A 27,836-nucleotide genomic window follows, 5' to 3' on the forward strand; every position below is an offset into this window, starting at 1 on the left:
TTTTAATAAGGGAATACCAATAGGAATAGCGAAACTGTCTGAGGTTTTTATGAATACATGTTTTAAATGTGCATAAGGGTTAAAGAATATTAAATGTGTTTTAATTTTTATACATGTCAGGACATTAATTTTTGCAAATGTCGAGAGGTTCGGATCCCACTCGAGTAATATTTACCTGTGGACTTTTTTTCCAAAAAGTATGTGGTAGTGGACGATGAAATTTGGGTTTAAAGGATACTTTTTTTGATAATGTATAAGTCCTGCAGGATGTCTTACCTACATCTCGTTTACTCTCTAAAACCCAAGACATGATCATATTATCTGAGAACTCATCAGCTCTGCTCACATAAGCACTTCTCAACGTCTCGTAGTCACTCAACATCACTACAAGCTGCGGCCCCATACGAATGCTCAAGATCTTGCCATATTTATCAGCAAGATTGCAAAAGGAAACCAGTGGGTCCGGGAAAAGCCCAGGGAGGTAGCCGAGTAGAGGCCAACCCATGGGGCCTGGAGGAAGATTCTTCGGCTTGAGAATGTAGATGAGGAAACATATGAGGCAAACTATGACTGCTGTTATAATATGCTGGCTCTGGATGAACTCCGGCAGCATCGCTTGCCTGACTGCCTCCATGATAAATCCCTCCACAAGAATATCCACAAGGTTTGGATTTCTCTTGTGCAGGAGGTGTGTAGTTCTCTGCAGTTCTCTGGTGTTCTGAACTAAAGTCTGTGTCGAGAATGGTGAACCTCCCTCGTGATCTTTGGAATTTATACTAAATGATAAAGGCTAGCAGGAATTTGACCCAACAAACCATAGAAAACAAACTATGCTGTGGCTAAATTTGTTTCAAAAGCTTTTGTTTATTCTGCTTAACTTGGCTTGTCGCTGCTGTATCAGTGTGTTATTTGTTTATAAAGTTAAAAACATTAAATGCGGATTCGGTGCTACAAGCAGCTAACAAAAGCTATATAATTTTTCAGAAGCCTGTTATTTGTTATGCTGGATCCAACAACAAATAAATTCTCCATGAAATAGTATATCAGAGAGACCTGAAAATCGATTTGTGTTTAATTTTAGATTTTATCTGCCAAGTTTTTGAGGATAGGCAATGTGAGGTCTAGTTAAAATGTCTATATTTGTCAGTAAAAAGGTTCATTGTGGGATATAGCATTATCTGTTACTCTTTGTTAATTGAAATGGAGGTCAACATCGGTATTGAAATAGACCAGTGTATTGTTTAGGAAACTAATAATAGTAGATTATCACACTATTAATCTTGAACTTGGGATGCTAAAGTTCAGTACGGGGCATACAGGAATTATCACACAGTGTGCAGTAACCCCTTCGACCTGTATTAAATTGAACTTTGTTGGGTACCCTTTTTATTAGCATGATTATTGATAGTTTCTGCATATACGAGCCAGCCTATTGCTTGTGTGGTCTCAGTGTTAAATTCAAAATTGTGCCCACCCCCCCCCCCTCCAAAAAAACAAGCCGAACATACCAGTGGTACTATAGATAGGTAGGCCAAGGCCTAATTGAAAACAAACACAGCTCAGAATATGAATAATGTTTTTGAGTTTGTTAGTTTACAGTGTGAGTTGCGAATGGAATCGTTTTTACAAAACAATACAAATGGTATTTTTTTTTAGCCGTGTAGTCTTTTCGAAACGAAAACATCATGAGATAGGCCTAGGCACCATACTTTCACACCTTGAGGTGTTGCGCCTGCACTACACTTTTTAAGTTTCCTAAACGAATCAGTTTCGTTTGATGAACTTTTCAATTATCCCTATACCCCGCCACTGTGCAATTTGTTGTGCACAATAACCAGTTCACGTTATAGCACCCGTTGTGTTCATTAGCTAAATTTCTCATTTCCTTTGATCAAAGGTCTTTAGAAACTTCCATGACGTGTGTTGTCTTTTTATTTAATAGGTAGATAATCATACGCCACTCATAACCCTAGTATAATGTCCTTAGAAGTTAGCATGAGGGCCCTGTATTATTAGAATCACATTTGTTTCTCTGCTATAGACCTATACAAACTAAATTTAATATTTAAAAATAGAATTATGGTCTAATGATAAACCTGTAGCCACCCCTCCGAGATTAATTTGTCTCACCAAACAAGTTTGGAGCCCTTTCTGTGACCATATAAGGACAAAGAGTTCTCACGTGTTGGTGTTATGCAAATCAGCCCAGTGGCGTGACCCCACGACCCCGAGAGACGCGCAAGCGCAGTAGCCGTGCCGTCCGTGAACGTTTTTCATACTGAAGAAGCAATGGACGACTTCAACATGTAACATGTCTTCGTCTCAGAAATTCAATATTTTGACCGCGATTCCGGCTTCAAAATTACCCCCAAAGTATGCATGGTAAGTCGAGAGAGTCTTTGTTCGAATTATGATATGAAAGTATGAAAATATTACTCGTAAACTTTGAAGAATGTTAAGCTTGTTTCCAGTACAGGGCGGTAAATTAAAGATTGAAAATACCACGTGTGGATGTGACGTGAGCAGACGGTATTTTAATGTTCAGTTTTGTGTTTGTTGACATGTTAACTTTTGTGCTTTTGACATGTTAAGTTTGAATTCCGACCCTTTATTGTTTGGGTCTTAAGTAGAAGAAATTTGAACCGTAATTCCCTCTTTACTATTGAATATTTTTAAAAAGTGGGAACAAGTTATGGAGGGCTGAAATAGAGCATCTTGAAGTCCACCACTTCATGATGGGGGTAGGCAAACAGTAAGGGGATTGGGTTTGAAATAGAGCATCTTGAAGTCCACTACTTCATGATGGGGGTAGGCAAACAGTAAGGGGATTGGGTTTGAAATAGAGCATGTTGAAGTCCACCACTTCATGATGGGGGTAGGCAAACAGTAAGGGGATTGGGTTTGACATCTCCTCTCCTTAAAAAGTGGGCTTCGCTTACCCTACTCCTAGAACTATGATGTTCGTTGCTATGAGTAACCTTACCCTAGCCAGAATTCAGGTCCTATTATGACTGGTAGGTGGAGTGAGGCAATTGAAAACAACAATTTAAGTCACAAAGGACAAATATATAGCAGTGTATATACACATCATTTTATTGGCTTAAGTTGAGTTGACCAGACCCAAGAACAAAGATATACAAAAGCAATATAATTAATAAGCTAATAAGATGATTACTAAGTGTTGAGGATATTGCATTTTTTAAATGCAAATAGGGGTTTTCTCTATTGTGAGGACGTTAATAATGCGGTTCGGCAAATTTTCCGTTACAAGATTTGCAATGAGATGATCTTGAAAAGCTTACCCAAACTGAAAACTAGATTAAAACATTAAAATTCACTAAGAAAAACTTCCTGAACCCTTCTTGTTATCTTGTACCCTCAGTTTTTCCCTGTTAAGTACTCTCGTCCAAAGCAACACAAAACCTTTTCAGTTTTGTGAATTCAAAACAGAACACACCAACGTAAAAAAAAAAAAAAAAAAAGACACAAATTTCAGCCACCAATTTTTAGTCTGGAGAGCGCGCCTCGTTATCAAACATAGTTTTAACCACGTGTGAGCCGTTTTCACCCAGTGACCAGGAACACTGACCCAAATTTAAAACGATGAGCACTGATAGTTTGTTCTCTGCAGAAAATATTAAATTATTCTTGAAAAACACTTGTAGCTGTCACTGACCACGGTGTTTTACTTTGCATTTCCAAGCTTAAACATTATTTGAACTTTAGTTTCTGGCAACCATTGATCTCCGCAGTATAATGGAGATAATTGGTTGTAACTCGGTAAAGATGTTAAAAGTAACGTCTGGAGTTGGAAAGAAGGGGCTTTTGATAATCAATGAGCAGGGGGGGGGGGGTTGAGTTAAATTTAAATACTCCTTGGTGTGTTAAACTAATTAGTTATCTTAAACCTTATTAGTTGTCTGCATGGCTTTCTTAAATGACTATTTTTTCCCTCGGTGGTGGGGGGGGGGGGGCGGGTGATTAGAACCAGGGTTTTCAACATTTATATAATAGAAAACAAATAACATTTCATGAGAGCAACTTCGTTGGGTTTATTTCGTATAATATCCCGCATAAAGACATACATTTCAAATAAATAACTGGCCGTTTTTAACAACCCATGTTTTTAATAACAACCGGATGTCAACTTTATTAAAATCATGCAATTATAGACAATGTTTTATAGCAGTAATAAACTTCCATTTTGATGATTCTAAAAACACTTCACGGTTTCATTAATAATAGTTTTGTCGGAAGGGGAACTGCTTGTGAATATTGGTTTCAAATAAAAAATATCATGTTTGTAATATTTTCAGCTAGGGCGTCTGAAAATGTTGAAAGTTTCGGTAAAGGCCTACCCATAATCTACTCTGTGCAAATAAATAAAACGTTTATTTGAAAGTTTCGGTAAAGGCCTACCCATAATCTACTCTGTGCAAATAAATAAAACGTTTAGTTGACTTAGCTTTATTTATTTATCATAGAACCTCCAGTAGATATTAAAATCATTTAGCAAGTATTGATAGCTCTATAGTGAACTATTGAAGCGGTCGTTGATCTTTCCTCTTCTTTAACCCAGTCAAGCGGAACCAACAGCGGATCATGACGTCATCTATTAGTCCAGAGCTGTCAACAAAAATAAAACATCAAACGTTTTTTAAACAAAAGACCGTACAAGTTTTCCGTTTATTTTGACTTTTTGGGGAAATTTTAAGTATAAAACGTCTGATGACGTCACATTTATTTTCGTTGGCTATTTAAAAGTACTTAAAACGTGCAAATCACAATTACACACGACGTCATTGACCGCCATCTTTGATACAATAAATGAAATCGTCCTGTGCACGGCGGGCGACACGCTGCGCACGGTTTGTGCATGTTTCATCAGAGATTGTGACTTTTAGCTGCAACGCAACGCTGGATGACACGCGTACGTAGTGACACTCCGTGCATGTAAAATCATGTTGCGCCAGCATACCCGCATTGATAATGAAAGTGATAAGGATCAATTGATTTCCATTATAATAGAGATCAAATAAATTGGTATATCCTGTTGGAACAGTTTGGAAAGTCATTGCGTCACACGTGCGCGTATCTGCCTCACCTTAAAATGGTTGTGTGTTTGTTTGCTTCTTCCAAAATCACATGTCATCGTTCAAAAGCATTTCTTATGAAAGAAACGTTTAGTTCCTTTAAAACTTAATATACAAAATGTAAATACAACTCTGTGATTGTTGAAATTTTTACTGGTTGCCTTTTTTTAAACATAGTATTTCTTGCATGCACGCATCCTTGTAGGTGTTCCTTTTTCTGTAATGATGTATTAAAACATAACATGTACCTTCCATGTCACTGGGGGTCTCAAAACACCTTCGTCGACGTGGTTTGGATTTCTTAGAGCAGAGATTGTCCTTGCATGAGGTGAAGCCGTCTGGGCAGGCGCTGCATTTCTTACCAGACGTATAAGGTTTCTCACCAATCATGTTGCCACTTAAGAGAAACATAGACAAAGAAACATTTACCATTAATTATTTTTATTATAACAATAGGGAGATGTTCACTCTTACTTTATTTCATTCCTGCATTTAGGTTTGTGGTGGTTTCGATTGTAGCAATTCAAATAATTAACGGTAATCACTTTTGAAATTGGAATTGACGGTAACACGTTTTTTATGGATTCGCCTTGGGTTTTTTAAAATTTGTATGCATGTGTAATTATTTCCATTGTGCGATTTAATTTCAATATAAAGCAGTTGTCATTAAAACTAGGGGCTTCGAAGTGTATGGATTTGCTCGACATGACAATAATTCTCTGGGTGAACTTTCTACTTTGTGAAACTCTTTATCTACCCGGGGCTCCCCGATGAGGCAAGTCGGCATCACTAAGTCATTGAAGACTAGAAGCCACGATTTACTATAACTTACCCGATAGCGTAGTTACAGACGAGTCGATTTGGCAAGTATCCAGAACAACCAAGCTTCACACCACACCCTATGAAATGAGTCTTGGCCCATACCATCTGAAAATAACAATAATATTAGGTGTTGGTTAACGGGCTGCGGATCTGACAACGGTTGACATTTGCACCAAAAGTTTAATAATTTTGTTATCAAACTTTTTATCAAACTAATTCTAATCCATTTTATAAGGGCTTGGTGTTGACATAGGGCTCAATACATAGTTGCTTTATTAATTCACTCCTCAAGAAAATGTATTTGTTATTTAGAGTGTAGTTGAGGTTTGCGAAATGTATTTGTTATTTAGAGTGTAGTCGAGGTTTGCGGTATCACCATGTGTGTTATTCTCTGTTGAGTAGTGCTTGGTTTCTAAAAGAAATGGTAGTTCACACCTTAAAATTTTGATCAGTATGGTCTGATCGTCTTCAGGAGAACGAGTTGTATGAAGTTGAGCCCCGTCAAGTTTGCTCAGAATGACAGTTGATAAAAACTATCGGAACAACTGTTTGGGTTTAAGGTAGTCATTTGTAGAAAGTTGTGTAATTTATTGTCATGGATGTAACTTATTGTCATTGTCAATGTCATTCACCCGACTCAATGTCCGCGCAGTGGGTCATCAATATTGTTTAGGAAGAGCTTTTGGAGCAAGTAATCGGGGGTCATTTTACGGTAGGCCCCTAATGGATGTCATTTATTGTCATTGTCACTGTCATTTACCTGAATGTAATGTTCACAAGCTCTAAGCAGTGGATCACTAGGGTGTTGGTTGCGTTGTTTGGAGTAAGTCATTGGGTCATTTACAGTAATGGATGTCATTTATCGTCACTGTCACTATGTCATTTACCTGAGTGTAATGTCCACAAGCTCTCAGCAGTGGGTCACTAGGGTGTGGGTTGCATTGATTGGAGTTGTAGTCGAAGATCTGCTGTTCTTCTTGCCACATTTGCACCATATTTCCCAGATCTTTCTCAGTACTGAATGCCATGTTCTCTCCAATCCAACTCCATGATTTGCCGCTGATGGTATGGGAAGGGTTGTGGCCAAGGGTGCAGGTATCAGCCCAATCCTGGGCCTTCTTTGCCAGTGAATTGTCCCATTCCTGATGGTTAATCAAACAAAAACATTCATCAAGTATGCGGACAATTATTATATTAATTACTTCAAATTACCAAGATCGATGTCACAGAGTGTCGTCCAAGTGTAACTTCTACCAGATAAAGACCATAACCACTCGGCCTACGATAACAGGAATTATTTCGACATTAAATTGAAAAACTAAAACAGGCATTAAAGTAAGTTATACCATAGGCCTAAAAACAGTCTCACTCAAATAAAGCAAACCAAGTAGTTCAAATTAATTGTGCAAGAAAATACAGTATGAATGACAAACTAGGGTTGCACCTGTTCGACAATCCCTATATTGTTCCAAACTCAAACGAAACAAAAAATCCTTTCAAAGGCACGAACCAAAAACAAATAATCCATAATGCAAAATATCACATTTTACAATTCTTAAGACGCTTTATTATAAAAAAAATAAAGTCGTATATTGCGTTTATCTAACTAAAACCAAGGTCTGAAAACAATATAATTGTGAATGGTGGCATAAGTCAAAATTTGTCGCAGTGTCTTAAAATGTAGACCTAAGTACATTACTGAATCAAAGTTGAACATTGTTGAACATCGGACATCAGAAATGCAATTCTCAATTATGAAGTAATGTTCTAAGACTTACCAGTTTCACCATATCAGATGCTTTAATGGAAGCACGGAACTCATTATGCTGGTTAAGGATTTTTTGTTGTTCCTTCTTGCTTAACCCAGCAGCAGCAGCATAGCCGATAATACAGCATACGATAAGAACAAGTGAAGTGTTCATGATGACGAGCAGTAGACAGCTTCCTCTGTGGATGTTACTCTGTTGATGCTTAGAGGCAACTGAGATATCCAGGGGGCTTGGATGTGCTTTTATATACTCTGATAACCCATCGTGATTGGTGCTCAAGCTTGGTTGGGTTGTTATATTCTCATATAGCTCATCGTACCACTGACATCAGTTGCCACACCCACTCGTGGTTCCACCCACATCTCTGTATCTATACATTGCAGTATGGCAGCAGAAGTTGAAGTTTACCAATACGTCGTTTTCACAACCGACAAGTCATGCTTCAGTGACGTGTTAATGTTTTCTTAAGCGTTTTTTATTTCTGATGTGATGACGGAGCTGAAAAACTATACCGAATGTCTATACCAATATCATGGTAAACAAAAACTAAAGACACATTTTCTACAAAATGTTGTCAAAAAAATTACACTTCATGAATACGTCATACTAAAAACTAGCAGAATGTTTTTTTTTATAGTAACAACTGATCCTGAAATCAATAAAATCACATTTGATTTTTTTTTATATATTCCTATAGTAAATCTCCACATACATTTTCGATTGTGTTCTTAATGTGGACGTTGTGTGGGGGAAAACCAGAAGACTTCTTGCAGTTTGTGAGCTTACCGTCGCTGTTGTTCTAACCGAATATGAAAGACTCGGGCCGTTGCGCAGAGGAATCCAACACCCTCTTTTATATGGGAAGTTTGATGACAAATGGCTCTAAAAATGATAGGTTTTCCTTTCTCCTAATTGTGAAAACTTACTTTCTAAGCGATACAAATTCTAGACTGTTTGAGAATATGGTGGTAGTGAATGTCCTGGTTATATAATCATTATGCAGAGGTGTGTGACAACACCTTTTTGGCCCAACGTTTTGACAGTGGTATCTATAAACAAATAGGTTTGTATTTGGGGATGACCTGAAAACAGCTCGCGGCAGGTCTGAGGTGCATTATTTACCAAAATTGTTAATAAGATCAAATGTTTACACGTTATTTTGGAATAAATAAACTTTTAATGTTTTTGTAATTACAAAACAAAGTGACCCTTTTAAGAGTAGCCTACGTATAAACGGAATCAATGAAGACCACCGCAAGAGGGCTGCCGGACTTAATTGGGCTTTGTTTTAAACAAAGTAATAATAAGTAATAAAGACCATCTGCATTGGAGCTTTTCGGAAAAGAGTCTGCATCAAAGAGTCGTTGCTGAGTTAAAGAGCACTACACCCACCAATCCGCATGTGCCTTTAATATTTACAGATAACTATTTGATGAAGAGACTGGAGCACATTAACTTCGTTTCTAACTATAATGGATCTGGTGGTGGAGGTTATAAATAGATTTATATGGCCGTAGACTCCTCGCTTACTGACACACATTGAGTCGAGGTTTGTGTAATAAGACATTGGTATTCTAATAGGTTTATATTGATACCAAACTAACCAAATTACTTAAATTAATGAGAAAAAATTGTCTTCCAAAGCTAAAACAAATGCACAAGTGAAAACGGATATTATGCGTGTTATGGATTATTACCGAAAATTGGTTTGGGATTTATTTTTGTGAAATGAAGCTATATATTTTATTTACTCATTTTTCGGTGGACATTTATCTCCCACAGGAATAAATAACAAAAACAAACAACACATACAAAAACGAGTGTTAAAATTTAAACATCCACGAAACCGTGAAGTAAAGAATTGGCGATCCCGGTGGTAAAAGCACAGTGCTTCAGACATGACATTAAGCTTAATAGACGTTCAACCCCCCCCCCCCTAAAAAAAAATAATAATAAATAAATAAATAAATAAATAAATAAATAAATAAATAAATAAATAAAATAATAATAATAATGTTGTTCAATGACAAACAAACACCCCAACAAACAGTTTTATTCAGATGATCAAGATTTCAAATCTTCAAATATTGCAAAGAATGTATGGGCTATTTAGGGCATGAAATACTCCACACAATTTTTTAAACTTGTTTAGCTCAATCAGTTTTAAGTTGAACCATCAAAATATTTACCCTCTATAGGTCCAAAGCTTTACCTTCTTTACTCAGATGATTTTTGTTTTCTTCAAAGTTGAGTTTGGGGTTTATTTCCTAACAGTATCCCCCTTGATAACACATTATCAATTAGCACAAGTTTTTCAATAGAAACGTATGTCATCGTTATCTTAATATATCAAATATTTATTTATTATGCTTTTCATGACTTATAGATCTGAAAAAGGTGCAGATACAAATATTTGTGTTTGATGGCAATATGAACTATCAAGAAACTTGGCTTTTAAGAACTTTGTTATGTTCTCGATGGGTGATATCTACTGCTGATGTATGGATACAGAATTGACTACTTTGGATCGTTTATGTGTTTATAAACGTGTACACAGTTGCAGTTTCAAATTGCAAGTGACCATTCCTTGTGTATTTTCATTCACAACAAAACAATAGCTTTTAAACTCAGCGTGGAAAGAAAAACTCACAAAGTATGGAAAGTTTGGAAGGGTTTCATTGCTGCTGCTGACATAACCAAATGGGCTTAAATGACAATTGATTGGGAAACTGATGCAGATGTTACGGTGGACAGTTTCATGGCGTAACATCCAAACTGATATGACAAAATAAAACATCTGTTATCTAGTATTTAAAACTATTAGCGTGATAGACATATATAATAAGAGACAAGAAAATAAATGTAAAAGCAGACACTGAACACCAAGGAAACATGAGGCATTGGTAACTAGAGCGTTATCTACGTAATAGGGGAGTGTCCAAAACCGGAAATATTACCACTTTCTGGAAATTCTATCATGTCTAAAAAACTAAAAAAATAAATAAAGGGAAGGTACTTTTTAAAAGCTTAGTTATTCTCCGATTTTTATTTTTAAGCTTGCAAAATATCTCTCTAAATGCAAAGGAGTGAAAAGGAACTCTTTGAAGAACCATATGAGGGACAACTCCTTTTCGAGTGGTCTTCCACTCTTTTAGATTTTAGATTGAAGTTTGCATCTTTTTGAGTGATTTTTCACTCTGTCCTGGAGTGAAACCCCTCTAAAAGAGTGAAATACCCACCACTCTTTTTAAAGAGCCATATGAGGGACAACCTGAAATGTAAATAGTGGTATTTTTCACTCTTACATTTGAGAGTATACTTGGAAACTGCCTGGCATCTACAATTTTCTAAAATGTTCAAAAGGTGAATGCCTGCTGGGTATACATTTTAAAACAGTTATACATAACATTGTGATAGGTCAATACAACAAATCTATAAATGTGAGACCGGTTCCCTTGAAAAAGGGGAATAGGCCCTATTGGCTACTTGTGAAGTTTATATATCTGTCAAACTTCAATGTCAACCTGACATTGTCATTTTATATTGGCCTATATATATGATGGTCTCAACCTATTCAAGAACAAGGTTTATTGGAAATTGATATGAAGTTTTTCTTTTTCCTATTGTTGTTTTTCTGTTGGTCTTTGATTAAGGACAAGTAAACATTACCTAGGAGGTGATTTCACAAAAAGCCAAGATTGATTTAGAGTGCCAATCAATTTTAACTGTTAAGCAATATGGCAATTCTGACAACTCATCTTAAGATGAGTTCTTAGTGGTTGTTAAGTCAAGCCCATGCTTGAGTAGTTTTAGGTCAGTTTTCATCACTGTAATTCACAAGAATGAGGCATAAATGTTTCTAAAATAAAGTAGAAATGATCACAGCATCAAATGTTTCTGATGGGAAATTTCATTCGAGGGGCAGGCAGTTCTGACGCTTCATTGTTGACGGACAGGGCGTTTTTCCTAAGTGAAGGGCAACTCCATTCTGAGAGAAAGTTTAAAGAGGCACCAAGGCAGTGACCGGGGTGGATTTCACAAAGAGTTAGGACTAGTCTTATCTCAAGTTAGGACCAGTTAGTTACTCATCCTAACTTAGGACCATCCATGCAATTTGTATATTTCCTAGGACTAGTCCTAAGTTAGGACTAGTCCTAACTCTGTGAAATCGACCCCGCGAGCATTGAGGCAGTTATGACGTGTCAGACCTTGTCATATTCAAAGAACCATTCATTGTATTCAAACCTTCTTACCAGAGTTTATATTTGGGGGCGGGGCAAGCAGGAGCAAAGACACACTTTGGAGGAGGGGCTATTTAATGACAATGACGATGCAAACTGTCTCTTGCCTGAGAAAATTAAGCGAACACAATTACTAAATATTTGAGTATAAGTCAATGTACCAGACCTTATTCAAGTCTACTCACAAATTGCCACCATACCATGCATTTGTTCACTGTAGTCACTTGTGCATTGTTGTCTCTCCATTACATGTAGATACTTGGTTATGTTGAAAGTAATACTAAACTCCAAAGCACTGCACGCAAGTCCAGCTTATGGCATTTGTCATGGTGGTTTAATTTACTCTGGTGGTTTCCAATTCCTTCATGAAACTCTACCCAGGTGAACCCAAAGGCTTGTACTTCAACCGAAATACAGATGTAACAAGGTTACATAGCTTTCAGTTTAAAATGTGTGAATGCAGCTATGCAGGACCATGTCATGTGATGAAGGTTTAAGCCCAACCTCAACAATATTAGAAAGCAACCAATATTGAAAGCAACCAATAAGGAAAACAAAAGCACAAATTTGATTAGCAAGTTTCTCCACTTTTACAATCTGCTTGCTTATCCTTAAAGCCATTGGACCCTTTCGGTACAGAAAAAAAAGTTCACAGATTTACAAATAACTTACAGGGTTTACAGAAGGTAGTGGTGAAAGACTTCCCTTGAAATATTATTCAATGAAATGCTTTACTTTTTGAGAAAACAGTAAAACAATATAAATTCTCGTTAGCGAGAATTACGGAGAATTATTTTAAACACATGACACGGCGAACGCGCGGATACAAGGGTGGGTTTTCCCGTTATTTTCTCCAGACTCCGATGACCGATTGAGCCTTAATTTTCACAGGTTTGTTATTTGATATAGAAGTTGTGATTCACGAAGTGTGGGCCTTGGACAAAAGTGTTTACCGAAAGGGTCCAATGGCTTTAAAACAGCTACCCGACCCATTGAAATATTTAAGACAAATTAAACCAACTACGTAGACACCGTCTTCAAAAGCGTAAAACGAAAACTTTTACACAGACTTTGTCTGTTGACATAAAGTTTTTGGAGGCTGCTGCCGCTGGAATGTAATGACCACATGAGGGCGCTATGCTCCTCACTTTTGTGTTTTGCTTTTACACCACAGACGTACGGCCCTTTTCGAAACCACGGATTCAGCTCCAGGTTCGGCTCAGGCTTTACACACCAGTAGATCAAAGTGCAGTTGCTATAATAGTACATGTACACTGTACCCTGAATATGGAGACGACGGACACAAAACCGTGCTTTAAAAATCCGCCCATCAAAGCTGACGGGTAAGTTCCTCAAATCTCAACATAGCTGTATGTAAAGGCTTTGTCAACACGAGATGTAACTTTTCTGCACTGATTATGTTTTATTTAGCCAACGCCAGGATCCGAGGAACACTTTCTAACCGACTAGTGCTAGAAGGAATGTTTAAAAGGTAGGCCTACAATATATTGGGGGGTTTCATGGGAAGATGGTTGAATTGCCTCTAAATCGCCTGGTGAATGTAACATAATAATGTTAAAGCCGATGGACACTTTCGGTAAACAGTATTGTCAAGGCCCACACTTCGTGTATCACAACTTATTATATAACGTAACAAACCTGTGAAAATTTAGGCTCAATTGGTCATCGGAGTCGGGAGAAAATAACGGGAAAACCCACCCTTGTTTTCGCACGTTTCGCCGTGTCATGACATGTGTAAAATAAATCCGTTAATTTCGATATCGAGAATTGATATTGTTTTCCCAAAAAGTAAAGCATTTCATGGAATAATATTTCAAGGGAAGTCTTTCACTATTACCTTCTGTAAACCCTGTAAGTTATTTGTAAATCTGTGAACTTTAAAAAGAAATTCTGTTCCGAAAGTGTAAACTGAAAATAATATATAGCAGGTGTGACCCCCCCCCCCCCAATACGGCGAACACTGTGCAAAATTTCTGATATAGCGCCCTCTTATTTTTTTTTCGTACATGAAATTAAACGGGACGATACAACAAAGAAACGAGCAATACAAGTTTGTCCCTTTGTGGTTATCTAACTAAATGCAAAACACTCTGAAAGATCCTAAAATAAATATGAGAGGCGATTGAGATTGTCATTTTCTAAATACTCTACACAATGATCTTTATTAAATACAAATAACAAAAGTAGAAACATATATCTAGAAATAATAAATAAAACTACCTATTCAAAAGACAAAAAAATAAATTAAAGTTTGGCAGAGGGTAATTATTGTCTATAACGTATCAATTTAAAGCAATATATAATTAGCACACGGAGAAAGCTACAACCGTCCGCACGGTGGCCATCAGAACTGTGTATTGAGAGAGTTTCGAAAGGGGGGGGGGGCAGTTTTCTGTTATCACGTGGTTGATGAGCGTCGGTTGTCATCACGTGGTTGGTGGGCGCCGGCTGTCGCTTACAAAAAATAGCACAAAGAATGTGCAGTCTAGTCTGGAACCCTGTATGCGGACAAACGTTTCTCTTGGACCTTTGCTATAGTTGTGTCTTAATAGTGTGTGTGTGCTTGGACTCTCAGGAGTTCTGTAGAGGAATTTAGGAAAGGGGCAGGGTGTACTTCCATAACAGGAACTCAGTAGGGCCACTCCTGCTCCCATATCGGGCAAGATGGGGAGATCTGGTCTGTTTTTGCTGTGCACACCATGTCCGCTATGTTTTTTATACATAACTTCCTTACATGAACGTTAAATGAAACTTTGTGAAAGAAATCACAGGCATATTACTCAGGTGGGATTCGAACCCTTGACCTTCGAGTTCATCTTAAATCTGCCGTTCGACAACTTCACTCCGACCCCGTCGACGTATGAACATCAACAAGGATACAATACAAAAGGCTGTCAGATACATTCCACCTCCAACCAAGAAAGGAGCTATGTAGTTCCCTGTTGCGTCATAGATCTCACCTAGAAACAAAAAGATGAAGACGAAGAAGGGATTTATCGTGAATCATTGTTGTGAAGATACAAACAGAGCGGTAAACGTCATGAAGTAACAAATATCCATTATATTACAAGTGTTATGAACACCATGAAGTCACATCTTGAAGTGACACCTTGATTATTGGAGAGTTCTTCTCCAAATTATAATCACAAACACTTAAAGCCATTGGACCCTTTCGGTACAGAAAAAAAAAAAGTTCACAGATTTACAAATAACTTACAGGGTTTACAGAAGGTAGTGGTGAAAGACTTCCCTTGAAATATTATTCCATGAAATGCTTTACTTTTTGAGAAAACAGTAAAACAATATAAATTCTCTGGTAGCGAGAATTACGGAGTTATTTTAAACACATGTCATGACACGGCGAAACGCGCGGATACACGGGTGGGTTTTCCCGTTATTTTCTCCAGACTCCGATGACCGATTGAGCCTTAATTTTCACAGCTTTGTTATTTGATATAGAAGTTGTGATTCACGAAGTGTGGGCCTTGGACAAAAGTGTTTACCGAAAGGGTCCAATGGCTTTAATAACTTATGTCAGAGTTGTTACTATAGCGGAAGAAACGTTCAGGACTTAAAAGTCGTCCACAAGGCCTTGTTTTTTCTCACTAAACGGTAGTTTCATGAGAACAGGAAATCAGAAATGCTGACAAAATGAGGCGAGCGGCCTTTGTGTATAATCCCAAGACCCTGGTTAAAAACGCTAAAAAAGATAAAACATTTCGTGCAAGTATACTTGACACTTTTGTAAATTGGAAGGTAACAAATTAGTTCCTTTTGCATTACCCTGGGTGTTTGGTAATGAAACGATGGCGCTGTCCAATTATGACTGTCGACTTGAAGACAATGTGTTTGCAAAATAAATCTTGTATTATTGGTGCGGTCCTTGTCATTTATATATCCGCCTCCGCCATTGTGGCCAAGAGGTGTGGTGGGCGTATATTTGGAGGTGCATCTTAGCAATAACATTTTATCATGCCTTCTTGGCAATCACCAGTTGCGGGTGTGGGTGATTCTAAATGAATCGGTGGGTCTCACGTCTTGTGAAAGACATAATTTATAACTTACCATACCTGAAGAAGGGAAATGACGCTTTGATAACTTACCTGCAATCAGTGTTCCAGTTCCCGCGAAGAGAAAAAACACTGCTGAAATCAAGCTGAGAGCTGAGGGAAGTTGAGCAGGGCTTGCCAAAGTTCTCACATTGTATATCAATAAAGGAGAACCAATGCCAGTGAATGCACCGACAACTATAGAGTTACCAACCAAGAATGCATAGCTGTCTGATATAGGGTTTAAGAAAGTTGCCACAGCGCTACCTAAGATTACAATCTGTTGTAGAGTGAAGGAGTTGATGTAGTTTCTATCTACAAACCAACCATGGGTTGCTCTGGTGATCAAAGACACAACTGCAAACATTGTAAGTAATGAAGCACTCTGGACATTTGTGACCCCGCCCTCCATTGCCCGTGCAGGTATATGCACGAGGTTGACCATCAAACCACATGCATACAGGCTGGTAACTACAAGCATCATAATGACCGGTACATTTCGAAAAACCATCAAATTTCTCTTTAGGATTTGCAATTGAGTTTCCTTTCCATCTTTAGCTTGTTTAGTGTCTGCATCGTCAAGTGTCTCCATTTCTAAAACATTTTCATAAACTACAGGAAGTTTAGCCTTCAAGGGTCTAAAAAGAGCACTGGCAGCGACGCCATTTAGCTGAATTGCTCCAAATATAAACATGGCGCCTCTCCATCCATATTGATCTACAAGATGACGAAACAACGCAGAGAAGATCATCTGACCAACATTGGCCCCTACGTTCACAATCCCATTGGCAAGTGCAAACTTGTCATTAAAGTATTGGGACAGTATTATAAACGCCGGTGTGACAACCATGGTAGTTCCTATCCCTGTAATATAGATAGACAAATAAACGATAAAAGAGTATTTTATAAGACACGTGAATACGACGCCACAAGCTCAAACAATGTTTCCAGACGAGGTCAGAAATGGCCGAGTGTTTGACCTTCCATATCATGGCGGCCAAAGTGAAAGGTCAATGCTATAGTTAGAAATGAACATCCAAGTACATTGAATAAAGGGTGTATTTTTTTTTTTAAGTTTAAACAAGTAAGCTTAAAACACTTTTGAGAACACATAATAAATTTTCAATACGTTAATATCAACAATGGGGAACACGACAGAAACAAAATTGTGACTTTTATCAGTTGTGACAAATCACTTTAAATTGCTCGTTATTATCTATATTTACGATGTGTATTAGCAGTCAATTCAATCCATATTATTTGTTGATTTGATGTTCAATCAGTTATTGATATTACCTGACATTACACCACAGAGGTAGAGTTGTTGTACATTCCTTGAGTACGATCCAAGTACAGTGGCAAGTCCATTAATTACTGATCCTATCATAGCTACTCGACGCACTCCAAACCTGGTTGCAATCATACCGCTTATAAAACCTGGGAGTAAAGACAAGAACATCATCTAAGAACGAAATAGATGGTTCAGACTGCACTCACGGTCATCCATTATATGTTGATGATCTAGTAAGGTCAACAATAATATTTTCATGAACTAGTTGCTCTGATATTATTCAGGCGCGATTATTACCTAATATAGTGTATCTCCAACATGCAAAGTTATAAATCTTATGTGTTCTATTAGATTTTTGGGGTTGAACAAAGAATTGACTAGAGTGGGATTCGAACCAACGACCTCCGGATTAACGTGCCGGCGCGTTAATCCGGAGGTCGTTGGTTCGAATCACACTCTAGTCAATTCTTTGTTCAACCCCAAAAATCATTTACAAATTTACCCAGTCAGTTTCCCTTGTGGTTTATATCAATGCGTTCTATTAGAGTTACACCCACCGCTTAGACCACATATAAATAAATACCAGTGGATCGTCCGGATTTTACGAAAAAGAGGAGGAAGAGGGCCTTTTTATTTAGTATTATTTTTTTGGTCCAAGATGGCGGCTTAGTATTTCAAATCAAACAGGCCACCAGTTATTCAGTTTGAACCCACCGCAAACTTATTTTATATCTATTTGACTCATGTTAACAGGGTCAGATAATAATACACTAACAATATTTGCTGGTGGTAGGCATTTACTAATATTTGTTTTATGAAACAGACGGTTACACCTTTTTAATAGTTGGATTTAAAAAATAAATAAAAGTATCGAAAAATAATAAATAGTAAACAAAAGGATGCGGGCGGGGACGATCAAATTATTATTTGGCCTTATCCTCCAAATTAATCTAATTCTTCAGATGGCTGGTTATTTTTTAACTTCTAGTTTTGACAGGTAGACAGGGTCAACATTGGGTCATGTCTGTGTAAGAAATGTAGCACTAAAAATAAGCTGCAAGACTGCATACAATGATAGAGCTTGAACTTACACAATGGACTAGCAACCAGGAATGGTATGCTGACGATCCAGCTAGATCCTGCTGCAGATAATGCAAAGTATTCTTTCCATTCAATATAGAGTACTCCTAGGGAAGTAAGATAACCTGGTGACAACATCACACATAGATGACCACCAAAGCACACCATCCATGCCCATCCACCATCTACAGTAGCTGGAGCGTGTTGAGCAGAGGCTACATCTCGAGTTGGTTTGTTCCTTCGTCTAAGATTCATGATTGTTTTTATTTCTCACCTGGTGACAAGATAGAAACTTAATCTCAATACATAAATGTAGACAGATGAATTTAGGCTCCAGCTGTTTCTGTTTCCTTCATCTGTATTTTAATATTTACTGGATCTTAAATGTTTTTACTTATTGATATTGTGAATTAGCCTATTGTACTTTTTATCTACCGGAGAAATATGCAATAATAATTTAAACACAAATAAATACTGGGTTTAGTGAGGAACTTTTATTTGTTGATTTTGCCGAAGTTGCCGATTCTGAATTGGTGTCAATTACTAGTTTAATAGTGTCCCCACCTGCAACCTGCCAGGGGACATTTGATATTAGTGGACACACACATGCAAATCATGTGTGCTATGAGGGGGGGGGGGGGGGGGGGCTAAAAATGTGTGTGTCCCCCCCCCCCCCCCCCCCACCATCCTTATGACCTTCAGCTTAGGGCACCCTTACTGTGGGTACATCAGATCCACTGTCATTATGAGTAAGATTTACGATTTTGAACTAAAGATTGCAAAATGATGGTATTGGTAGGTTTACTTCCTGCATCAGTTCATGTACACTACGTCAATAATTACTACAGTGGTATTAGGTATATGATCGGCACTATATCACGTATTTTCTTCAGATCTAAAATTATGATAATGTGTCAGTCATGAATAGGACTAGGTCTAGGAGGGATGGCTTATCTATCACACTCACCGTTCAGTCGTGATGGTTCTTCTATCTTCAGCTGCGACTGCAATGAGTCAAAATGATGGAGATGAAATGGACCCAATGGCCATACCGGCCCGGCACGAAACAGTACACAGTGTGAATGTGAATTCACAATACAATCGACTTTTGAGAAGGGAATATTATAGCTCGAGTAGGCAAACTGGCCAACAATGGCGGTGTATTGACCTTGCACACACACGTGCGGAAACCGGTACGGTATGCCAACAACCCGTCCGTACGCACAACAGGAATACAATCATGACGTACGGGGGGGGGGGGGGTAGAAAGAGGCTTGGTAGTCAAACACACTATTTTCTTATTGAACAGATGTAGGCCCCTACCCTAAAATCCTCTTTAAAAAATCTCAGATTCCGAAACAGTAATATAATTATGAACACTCCTTTTATTATTATTATTATTTTATTTTGTTTTATGTATGTATGTATTATTTTTTTTTTTGGTGGGGGGGGGGGGGGGGGGGGGGGAGGCGGCAAATCAGGGCTTGCGTGTTTTGTTTCTAACGCATTGTTGTTCATCAGTAAACGCCAGTGTCCCACGGAATCTTTCTCCAAGAGATTCTGTCCCCACATGGGAAAATACTGGATGAACTTCTAAAACATTTTGTTTGGGCGTAAAATAATTGTACGCTCGAGCCCTCTTTTTCTTATTCAAATTAAGTTTGGCCAACAAAACACGAGGAGGGGTTATAAGTGCAATACACGTATGAAGACACAATCGTATCACTATCTTCGAAGGTTAAAATTGTTTTCCTTTAAATAATTTGAATAATAAAGTGTACTAAAAAGTTCAAATAAAAGATGGCCTTGACCATTTAATGGACATTAAGCACTGATAGCACACTAATCCGGAGGGCAACTGGTTGCACACTAATCCGGAGGGCATTGGTTGAAACTCCGCCCTAGTTAATGTTTCTTTGTTGAACCCGTAAAAATTAGGTTTAAACAATGCTCTTGGCATCTTCATCATTAACCTTTGTCATCATGTTTTTGTAGGGTGTCATATTATTCGAGCAGTTCAGAGCATCGGATTCAAGTTAAGTGGTATTTTGTCATTAGATATTTAGGGTGTGGGTTTTCGACTCCTGGTCATGTGATTTGTGTCTTTGAGCAAGGCACTTCGTCATAACTGCTTCTCTTCACCCAGGGGAATAAATGGGACTTGCGGGGGGGGGGGGGGGGGGGTTGATATTGTGTTTGATAAAGTTTTTGGAGCGCCTTGGCAGCCGACCTCCCAGAGCTGTATACTCCATCTTGGGGCTTCATCACACAGCTGCAGTTGACATCATAGGTTCTGACTCTTTGCACAATGTCTTGCGTGCAATGTGTCCATCTTGGGGCTTCATCACACAGCTACAGTTATGTCTTGTGTTCAATGTGTCCATCTTGGGGCTTCATCACACAGCTACAGTTGACATTGGTTCTGACTCCTCACAAGGGTTGTTAGTGAATGTCTTGCGTTCAAGTTTACCATCTCTTCGCTTTTTCAGGAACAAAATTAAGATAAAGAGTAAGAACGATGCCATGAAAAGTGCTCCGGCGGTCAAGAAAGGAGCAACGTAGTTTCCAGTGCCATCGTATATTTTACCTGGAAGAAAAATCTAATATTATTTTTAATGTTGTTTTACATTCCTTTTTGAAACAAACTTAAACAAACTTAAACAAACATACAACAAAAGTTATAAACTTGCATCACAAATGCATGTGTCCATCTATTTGTAAGACCTTAACATCCTACCAAAAATATCCAGTTAACTTTTACTACAAATAATTTAAATACTGGATCAAAACTTTAAATAAATATAAGATATTGATGGATATAACAACAGATAGCAACACAAATATGAGTGAAATTGATCTTACCTGCAACAACTGTACCGATTCCATTGAAGAGAAAGAACACTGCGAAGATTAAGCTGAGTGAAGCAGGCACATGGGACGGATGAACCAAACTCCGTAAATTCACGATCAATAGCGGTCCACCTATACCAACGAATGCTCCTACTAGTATTGTATATCCCACTAGAAACACGTAGTTATCAGACACAGGGTTTAAGAAGGTCACTATAGAAGCTCCTAGAAGAACAATCCAATGTAGTTTATAGGCACTCACGTAGTTTCGATCCACAAACCAACCATGGGTAGCTCTCGTTAACATGGATACAATCCCAAAGGATATAAGTAACATTGCCCCTTGGTCATCAGACCAACCACCCTCTTTAGCTCTAGCTGGTAGATGGGTAAGATTTGTAATCCAGCCTATGGAATATAAAGCTGCAGTTGCAAGCATCAACATCGCTGACAAATCAGAGAATATATCTAGAAACTGTAAATTTCTCAACCATGTATTACCCTCATTTGGTCTGGCATCCTTTTGGATAACTGATGTTATTGGTTTAGGTGGTGTTACTGCAGTCTGATTTACCTCCAAATCTAGTTTCACTTTGATGGTGGTTGTCTTAAGAGGACGGAAGAGGGCACAAGCAGCAACACCATTCAGCTGAATTGCTCCAACAATCAACATAGTTCCTCTCCATCCATAATGAGCAATAAGGAGACGAAACAAAGGAGGGAAGACGATTTGCCCAGTGTTGGATCCCAGAACAACAATTCCATTGGCGAGAGCGTATCGTTTCTTGAAGTATTGAGACAATGCAACCATAGCTGGAGGGATCATTAGCACTGTACCCAAACCTACAAAGTTAAACAAAGTATAGATCAACTCAAATTATAAAGAAAACAAAATACTTCAAGAAAATAAGTGAGCTGCCCCATTTATGCGGTTTTGTTCCATCATTGTTACTTTTTTTGTATGAATTCAATTAGTTTAAAATATGATAAACATTGTGTCAATTTTGTAAGATATACTATTACTATGGCCTCATTTTGGGGTAGAATAGTGACGTATTCATGGATACATTATTATAAGAGGTGTATACCGATGTCGTATTTGGATGTGGTATTCTGTTTTTAAACGAACTGTTTTTATTGTTTAATCCGCAATTATCATTATGACTGATGCTGGATACCAGCACTTGTTCATTTATAGCTGGTCCGACAATTGCTTTTATGATTAAATATGCTCATTTAAAACAAAAATCCATTAACAGTTTGTACACGAGGAATGGTATTTTCGCTAACCTTATTCTGGTTAGCAACCATTGTTAGCGCTAAGTTACTTTATGTGCTTAAGCAGCTCTTTGAAACTGGGCTCTGATCTTACAATACTGGATTTAATTTAAAAAATTATATTAAATTTGTGGGTGGAATAATGATGTGGTAATTACCTGACAAAGCACCACAGAGGTAGAGTTGAGTGACATTGTTAGCGAACGATCCTAGTATTGTGGCCAGTCCATTAATTGCTGATCCAACCATAGTTAGTCGACGTACACCAAGCCGAGTTGCAAGAACACCACTGAACAAAGCTGTGCAAGGAGAAACAGTGTTTACTGTCAGTTCTTTTAAAATTATTTCAATTTTAAGGCTCACCGATTTAAAGTTCATATCAGCACCAATATGCATCCAGAGAAGAGTTTCCATTTGAAATAAGCAGCAAACCTTGTTATTATGTTTAATTGTTTTTATTGGGTTTTATGTGGCATGATCATGCCTGGTGGATACAGCACTAATACAAGTGTTTATTATTATTAATAGCTGGTCCCCAGTTTGTATTTGCTTTTACGATAACTTACCTATTTTGTTCAGACAATCAAATCTCATTCATTATATCGTATGTTTGTTCTGTCTTGTAGCATAGGACACTTTTTATTCAAAATGATTGCCCACTTTGACTTTTACTTCTAGTCCAAACGGGGAGCTCTCAAATTAAAAGAGAATCATATCTCCTGAACCTGATATCATAAAGTCGTATGTTTGTGATGTCTGTATAGCTTACAATACTTATGCAATTTCATTCAAAAGGATAACCCTGCTTTAGCAATAAAAATGGGTTTGCCCCAAGGGAAGTCGCTATTGTTCTTAAAATATGAATCCTGAATCTTCAGGGTTCTCCTTCGAAGGCATAAACATCTCAAATTAACATAAATAATTTATAGACGTGCTTTTAGGAAAAAATAATGGGCTCCATTAAGACATGGAGGTAATTACCTCAGTCGCTTATCTGGCCCCATAAAGCAATGGCCAGAAGGGCTGGAAGCAATTGCCTAAGTTGTCAACTGATATGTACAGTATATGTGTACCAAATCCTGACAGAACATGTAATTTTCCTTGTTCATTAAATGTCTCCAATAAAATAGCTCCACCAACAGTACAACAAAAATGTAATGAACAATATTCACAGGTTGATTTGTTTGTATTATTGTGTTTATTAAAAACTAATTTAACAACAAGGGGGTTATTTTTGCGCGTGTTGGCTCAGCATGCGCGTTACTGCTCTTTGGCTGTTGGGAGCCACCAGCCCCCCCCCCCCCCCAGTGGGGGAGCAGTTTAGTCTTGTAAGAGCAGTCTTCAACCACCGTTAAACGCAACAAACGATACTTTAACCACTTTAAGTCTACCTTGGGCCTTCAATTTGAATCAGGGATAAATTATTTATGTTTGATCCTACTTATGAGTATTTTAAGTACGACGTCAGGCCATTAACTATCAGAAGCAACCAAGATAATAACAGTTTTATTTACATAATGCTCCTATTTTAGAGTCATAAGAGCGTGATGAAGCAATTCGTGGTTAATGGGATAATTATAATTGTACAGTGCCGCCCCTGTATATGCTTATGCTAACCCTATATAATATGCTTTATAAATAAATTACATTGGTGTGATAACGGACAATGGTCGCAAATTGGTCTAAAGCAACTATGAATATAGTGCAACAGAAATATTACTGCGTCACGGACTCTCACTTTACTTGTGACTGCGTTTAACAACTGACCATCTTGGAGTTTGCGTCTCAACAATTAGCATATTACCAGAAACCAGAAGATTACTGAAAATGAAGTTCTTTATAGTGACCTCAATCACTGTGTTTGCTTTCTCTGTAATCATGGTAACCAAGGCGTTTGCAGCTCGTGGGTGCCCTGAGGGATGGGTGCCTTATGCTGATTCTTGCTACTTGGGTCTGGATGGATCCATGAAGGGCAACTGGTCCATTGCCGTGAAGAAGTGTGATCAGAACAACGCATCTATAATGGTCCCAAGCTCAGATGGCGAAAATGAGTTCATATTTACATCGTTTCAGCACCATGAAGATCTATATGGTGTTTGGATCAATTGTAATGACATCGAAGTTGAAGGTGAATGGAACTGCTACGAGGATGGTAAATATCCAACTGAATATCGGAAATGGGAACCAAACCAACCAGATGACAATGAAAAACCAGGAGATCAGGATTACGGCTTCATGTTAACCAAAGACTACAAAAACAATCCTGACATTCTGGGTTATTGGGGCGATACCTTGGGAAATGAAAACCAAATGTTTGTCATTTGTGAACGTCTTCGTCAAGCTAGATGTGTTCAATCCACTACGTACTGCCTGACAGCAGATGAGTCTACTGGTCGCTTTGTGTCTCGTTGTCTCTTCAGCCACACCCTGGACAGATATCCAACTACCACAGTACCTGCCTGCGGACAAAGATGTGTGGAGCGCGAAGACTGTCTCTCATTCAACATCAAGTCAAGTTCCACGTCCCGTGTTTGTGAGCTCAATAACGCCACTCGCTCTCAAGTCTTGAAGGAGTATTTTCAAGAAAGTAAGGGATGCAACTACTTTGATTTTGAATGTGTTGAATAAATGATAAATTTTTGATTTGGCAAATATTTAGTATTACCAGATAATTTCTCAATAAGCTTGTTGAATTTGTTTAATATCATATGTAACTTTGTAAAGTAGGCCCTATACGTAAAACTTGTGTGTTGTTTTTACGTATCAAGAAAATTTTAGCTTTGTTAATTTGATTAATATATAAACTTAAGTGGTCTATAAATTTAATATGCCGTTATCTTTGAGCAAAGTCATTGTATTCGTAGTGTTTTTTGACTTGCACTTTAGGCTAGTTAAATTAAAATCACAAATTTGAAGGGAAAAAATGAAAAATATAAATTTTCTGAAGTCTTGAAATAATATAGAACATAAAAAAGATTCAATGTTCAAGTATAATTAGAATATTTTTCTAAGAACCAAAGCTGTACCATAATCCATGTTGCTTCATTGATCGCTACTGACTTTTTAAATACATTTTGAACATCAATTTGAAAAAAGTGATGTACTACATTTTGTTTGGGAACGGGAATGTTTTGGTTTATATAATTGACTTTTTCAGAGCGAAACTTGAAACATGACGTCACTTTGATTTCAACAACTAATTGATCTTTACACTTCAAGGACGATTTTGTTTTGTCAGTCTAAAGGTACAGTTCAAGCCCATTTTGATTGAATATTATCGGAAGTCGGGAATTAACACGAAATCCCTATACAAATCTAGTGGAAATTTATTACATCACAAAAGTGAATGTTACATTATCTTCCTCTTTAAAAATTTTATCCTCTCAGACATTCTATTGTGGTTGTCTGTTTTCTTACATTTTTTGAAAAATCATTGAATAGATGGATGAAGAATGTTGTACTAATCTTTTTGTTTTTCCCTTTGGTAAAATTTCCCCGGTACTTAATTTGGGATGAGCACAAATCTGTTCAATATCAGGAAATCTCTCATTTTATAAAGACATTACTTTTCGGGGAAAAACATGTATAAGTTTAAAGCTGAAAGAATTTGAACAGAAAACAGACGGCCAGTTTGAAAAGGCAAGTTGAGTATAATTAAACTTACTGTTTCTGTTTTTTGTATAATGATAACTTATTTTATTATTTGTTGTAATACAATGTACGATGACAATATTAAAGTTATCAGTGTTGACATTATATTCTTAAAATGGAAATGCAAGTGACTTTCAGATTTTATTGTATTAAACTTCTGGGACCATGGTATTGAGTTTTGTACATTTATTTGGTTTATTTAATCACTTTAGTTTAGTGGTTTATGGCTACACAGAGTGTTGGGTAAATGATATCAATTTAACAACACAACAACAAAACACGAAAATAAGACTTGACCTTCATTTATGATTTACCTGTAAAACAGTTTGCCTAATCGTTGTTCATGTTGTAAACCTAGTGTAAACCAAGTAGCCAAGGCTGTATAGTAACTCGGTCAATTCTGTTTACTACTATCGGTTTATGAAAAACAAATATCAAAATTTGATTGGTTGATTGAAATGTATGGTTTAAAATAAATTGGCATCAATGTACAAAACGCTGTTAGCATCTTCGTCCCCAGTTTTAAATTATATTCAATTATAATTAAATTGTTACGGTCCATGTCATCTTGTGGAATCAACAATTTGGTTCAATGGAATTGCGGATTGTTTGTTACGAAGGAAAATCACACAATTTCAATGCAAAGTTATGTAGATCATTGTTAACAACATCTTGCCAAACCTGTTTTACCGGTACACAATAGATGACACACATTCAGGGTCGGGGGAGGGGGCTTTTTTTAATAAGAGAATGATTTTAATGCGGCCTTTCAAATCCACAATAAAAGTGTATGATATTGTACCCTAAGTCTATAGACTATAGACTATAGACTATAGAGTACCCAACTTCCACTTTTTCACGTAAAAATCAAAAGCAACATCTCATTATTGAGCAAAATTGTATATTTCAGTGATTTCATGAAAAAGTGGCAGGTGGATATTGAAATTTAACCCATCCCGAAAGTAAATGGTGTCAATCCACTTCATCATTGGTCATAATGACCCTTATTCATCCATGGGACTAATATCTTTTAAAATAACATCACATGAGTGAGAGGCTACTGGGGTACTCAGACAGCTTAAAATCTAGCATAGACACTGTAGAAACCACGGGACGGTGAAGCTACACGCTAAGTATTGATGGCTAATTTGGAAATCTAATGCTACACACGTGTCATTGGTTCCAGTTCCAATTCACTGGGCCATGTAAATGTTACACGGTGGTACTTACTCAATGGACTAGCAACCAACAATGGCATGCCAACTAGCCAGCTGGACGATGTAGCAGATAAATCAAAGTAGTCTTTCCATTCTAGGTAGAATATCCCAAGAGTAGTGAAATATCCCGTAGTTACGACGAAACATACATGAGCAGCAAAGCATATAGCCCATGCCCAACCAGTGCCGTCCCTCATTACACTGCCTGCTCCAGCACTGCTTGGTTTGCTCGCTGTTTTCAACCTCATTATTTCACAAGGTGTTATGGAAAGTCTAAAACGGTAGACAGTCCCAGTCTCATGGAGAGTGTTTTAATGTCCACTTTTATTGGCGAAATTCTATCCTTTGTCAGTGTCTGGTTATGTTATTTCCCTCATACAACAATGGAGGGGGTCGACCTTGCTACCCAGACCAACGTGGTGGTATGTGACGTAATACTCTGCCTATCAGTGAGTTGGCGTTATTTGTGTATGC

At 37.6% G+C, this 27,836-nt stretch overlaps 3 protein-coding genes across 3 annotated transcripts; all 3 read right to left on the reverse strand.

The window, feature by feature from the left end:
• Positions 1-4,027: 4,027 nt before the first annotated feature.
• Positions 4,028-7,884, reverse strand: LOC117297103 (peptidase inhibitor 16-like). The gene is made up of 5 exons (XM_033780237.1): positions 7,694-7,884; positions 6,803-7,057; positions 5,926-6,020; positions 5,342-5,490; positions 4,028-4,626 (listed from the first exon to the last, which is right to left on the reverse strand). The coding sequence occupies exons 1-5, from the start codon at positions 7,835-7,837 to the stop codon at positions 4,616-4,618; spliced, it is 654 nt and encodes a 217-aa protein (XP_033636128.1). The 5' UTR covers positions 7,838-7,884; the 3' UTR covers positions 4,028-4,615.
• Positions 7,885-14,080: 6,196 nt separating this feature from the next.
• On the reverse strand, positions 14,081-19,552 carry LOC117296961 (monocarboxylate transporter 13-like). Its single transcript, XM_033780065.1, has 5 exons — positions 19,334-19,552; positions 18,378-18,640; positions 17,292-17,432; positions 16,050-16,859; positions 14,081-14,906 (listed from the first exon to the last, which is right to left on the reverse strand). The coding sequence occupies exons 2-5, from the start codon at positions 18,619-18,621 to the stop codon at positions 14,764-14,766; spliced, it is 1,338 nt and encodes a 445-aa protein (XP_033635956.1). The 5' UTR covers positions 18,622-18,640; positions 19,334-19,552; the 3' UTR covers positions 14,081-14,763.
• Positions 19,553-20,537: 985 nt separating this feature from the next.
• LOC117296960 (monocarboxylate transporter 13-like) lies at positions 20,538-27,798 on the reverse strand. Its single transcript, XM_033780064.1, has 4 exons — positions 27,376-27,798; positions 22,653-22,793; positions 21,229-22,059; positions 20,538-20,953 (listed from the first exon to the last, which is right to left on the reverse strand). Exons 1-4 carry the CDS (start codon positions 27,608-27,610, stop codon positions 20,763-20,765), a joined length of 1,398 nt encoding a protein of 465 aa, XP_033635955.1. The 5' UTR covers positions 27,611-27,798; the 3' UTR covers positions 20,538-20,762.
• Between the last annotated feature and the right edge of the window lie 38 nt (positions 27,799-27,836).

Source organism: Asterias rubens, chromosome 11 (genome assembly GCF_902459465.1).
Source record: "Asterias rubens chromosome 11, eAstRub1.3, whole genome shotgun sequence".
NCBI classification, from domain to species: domain Eukaryota; kingdom Metazoa; phylum Echinodermata; class Asteroidea; order Forcipulatida; family Asteriidae; genus Asterias; species Asterias rubens.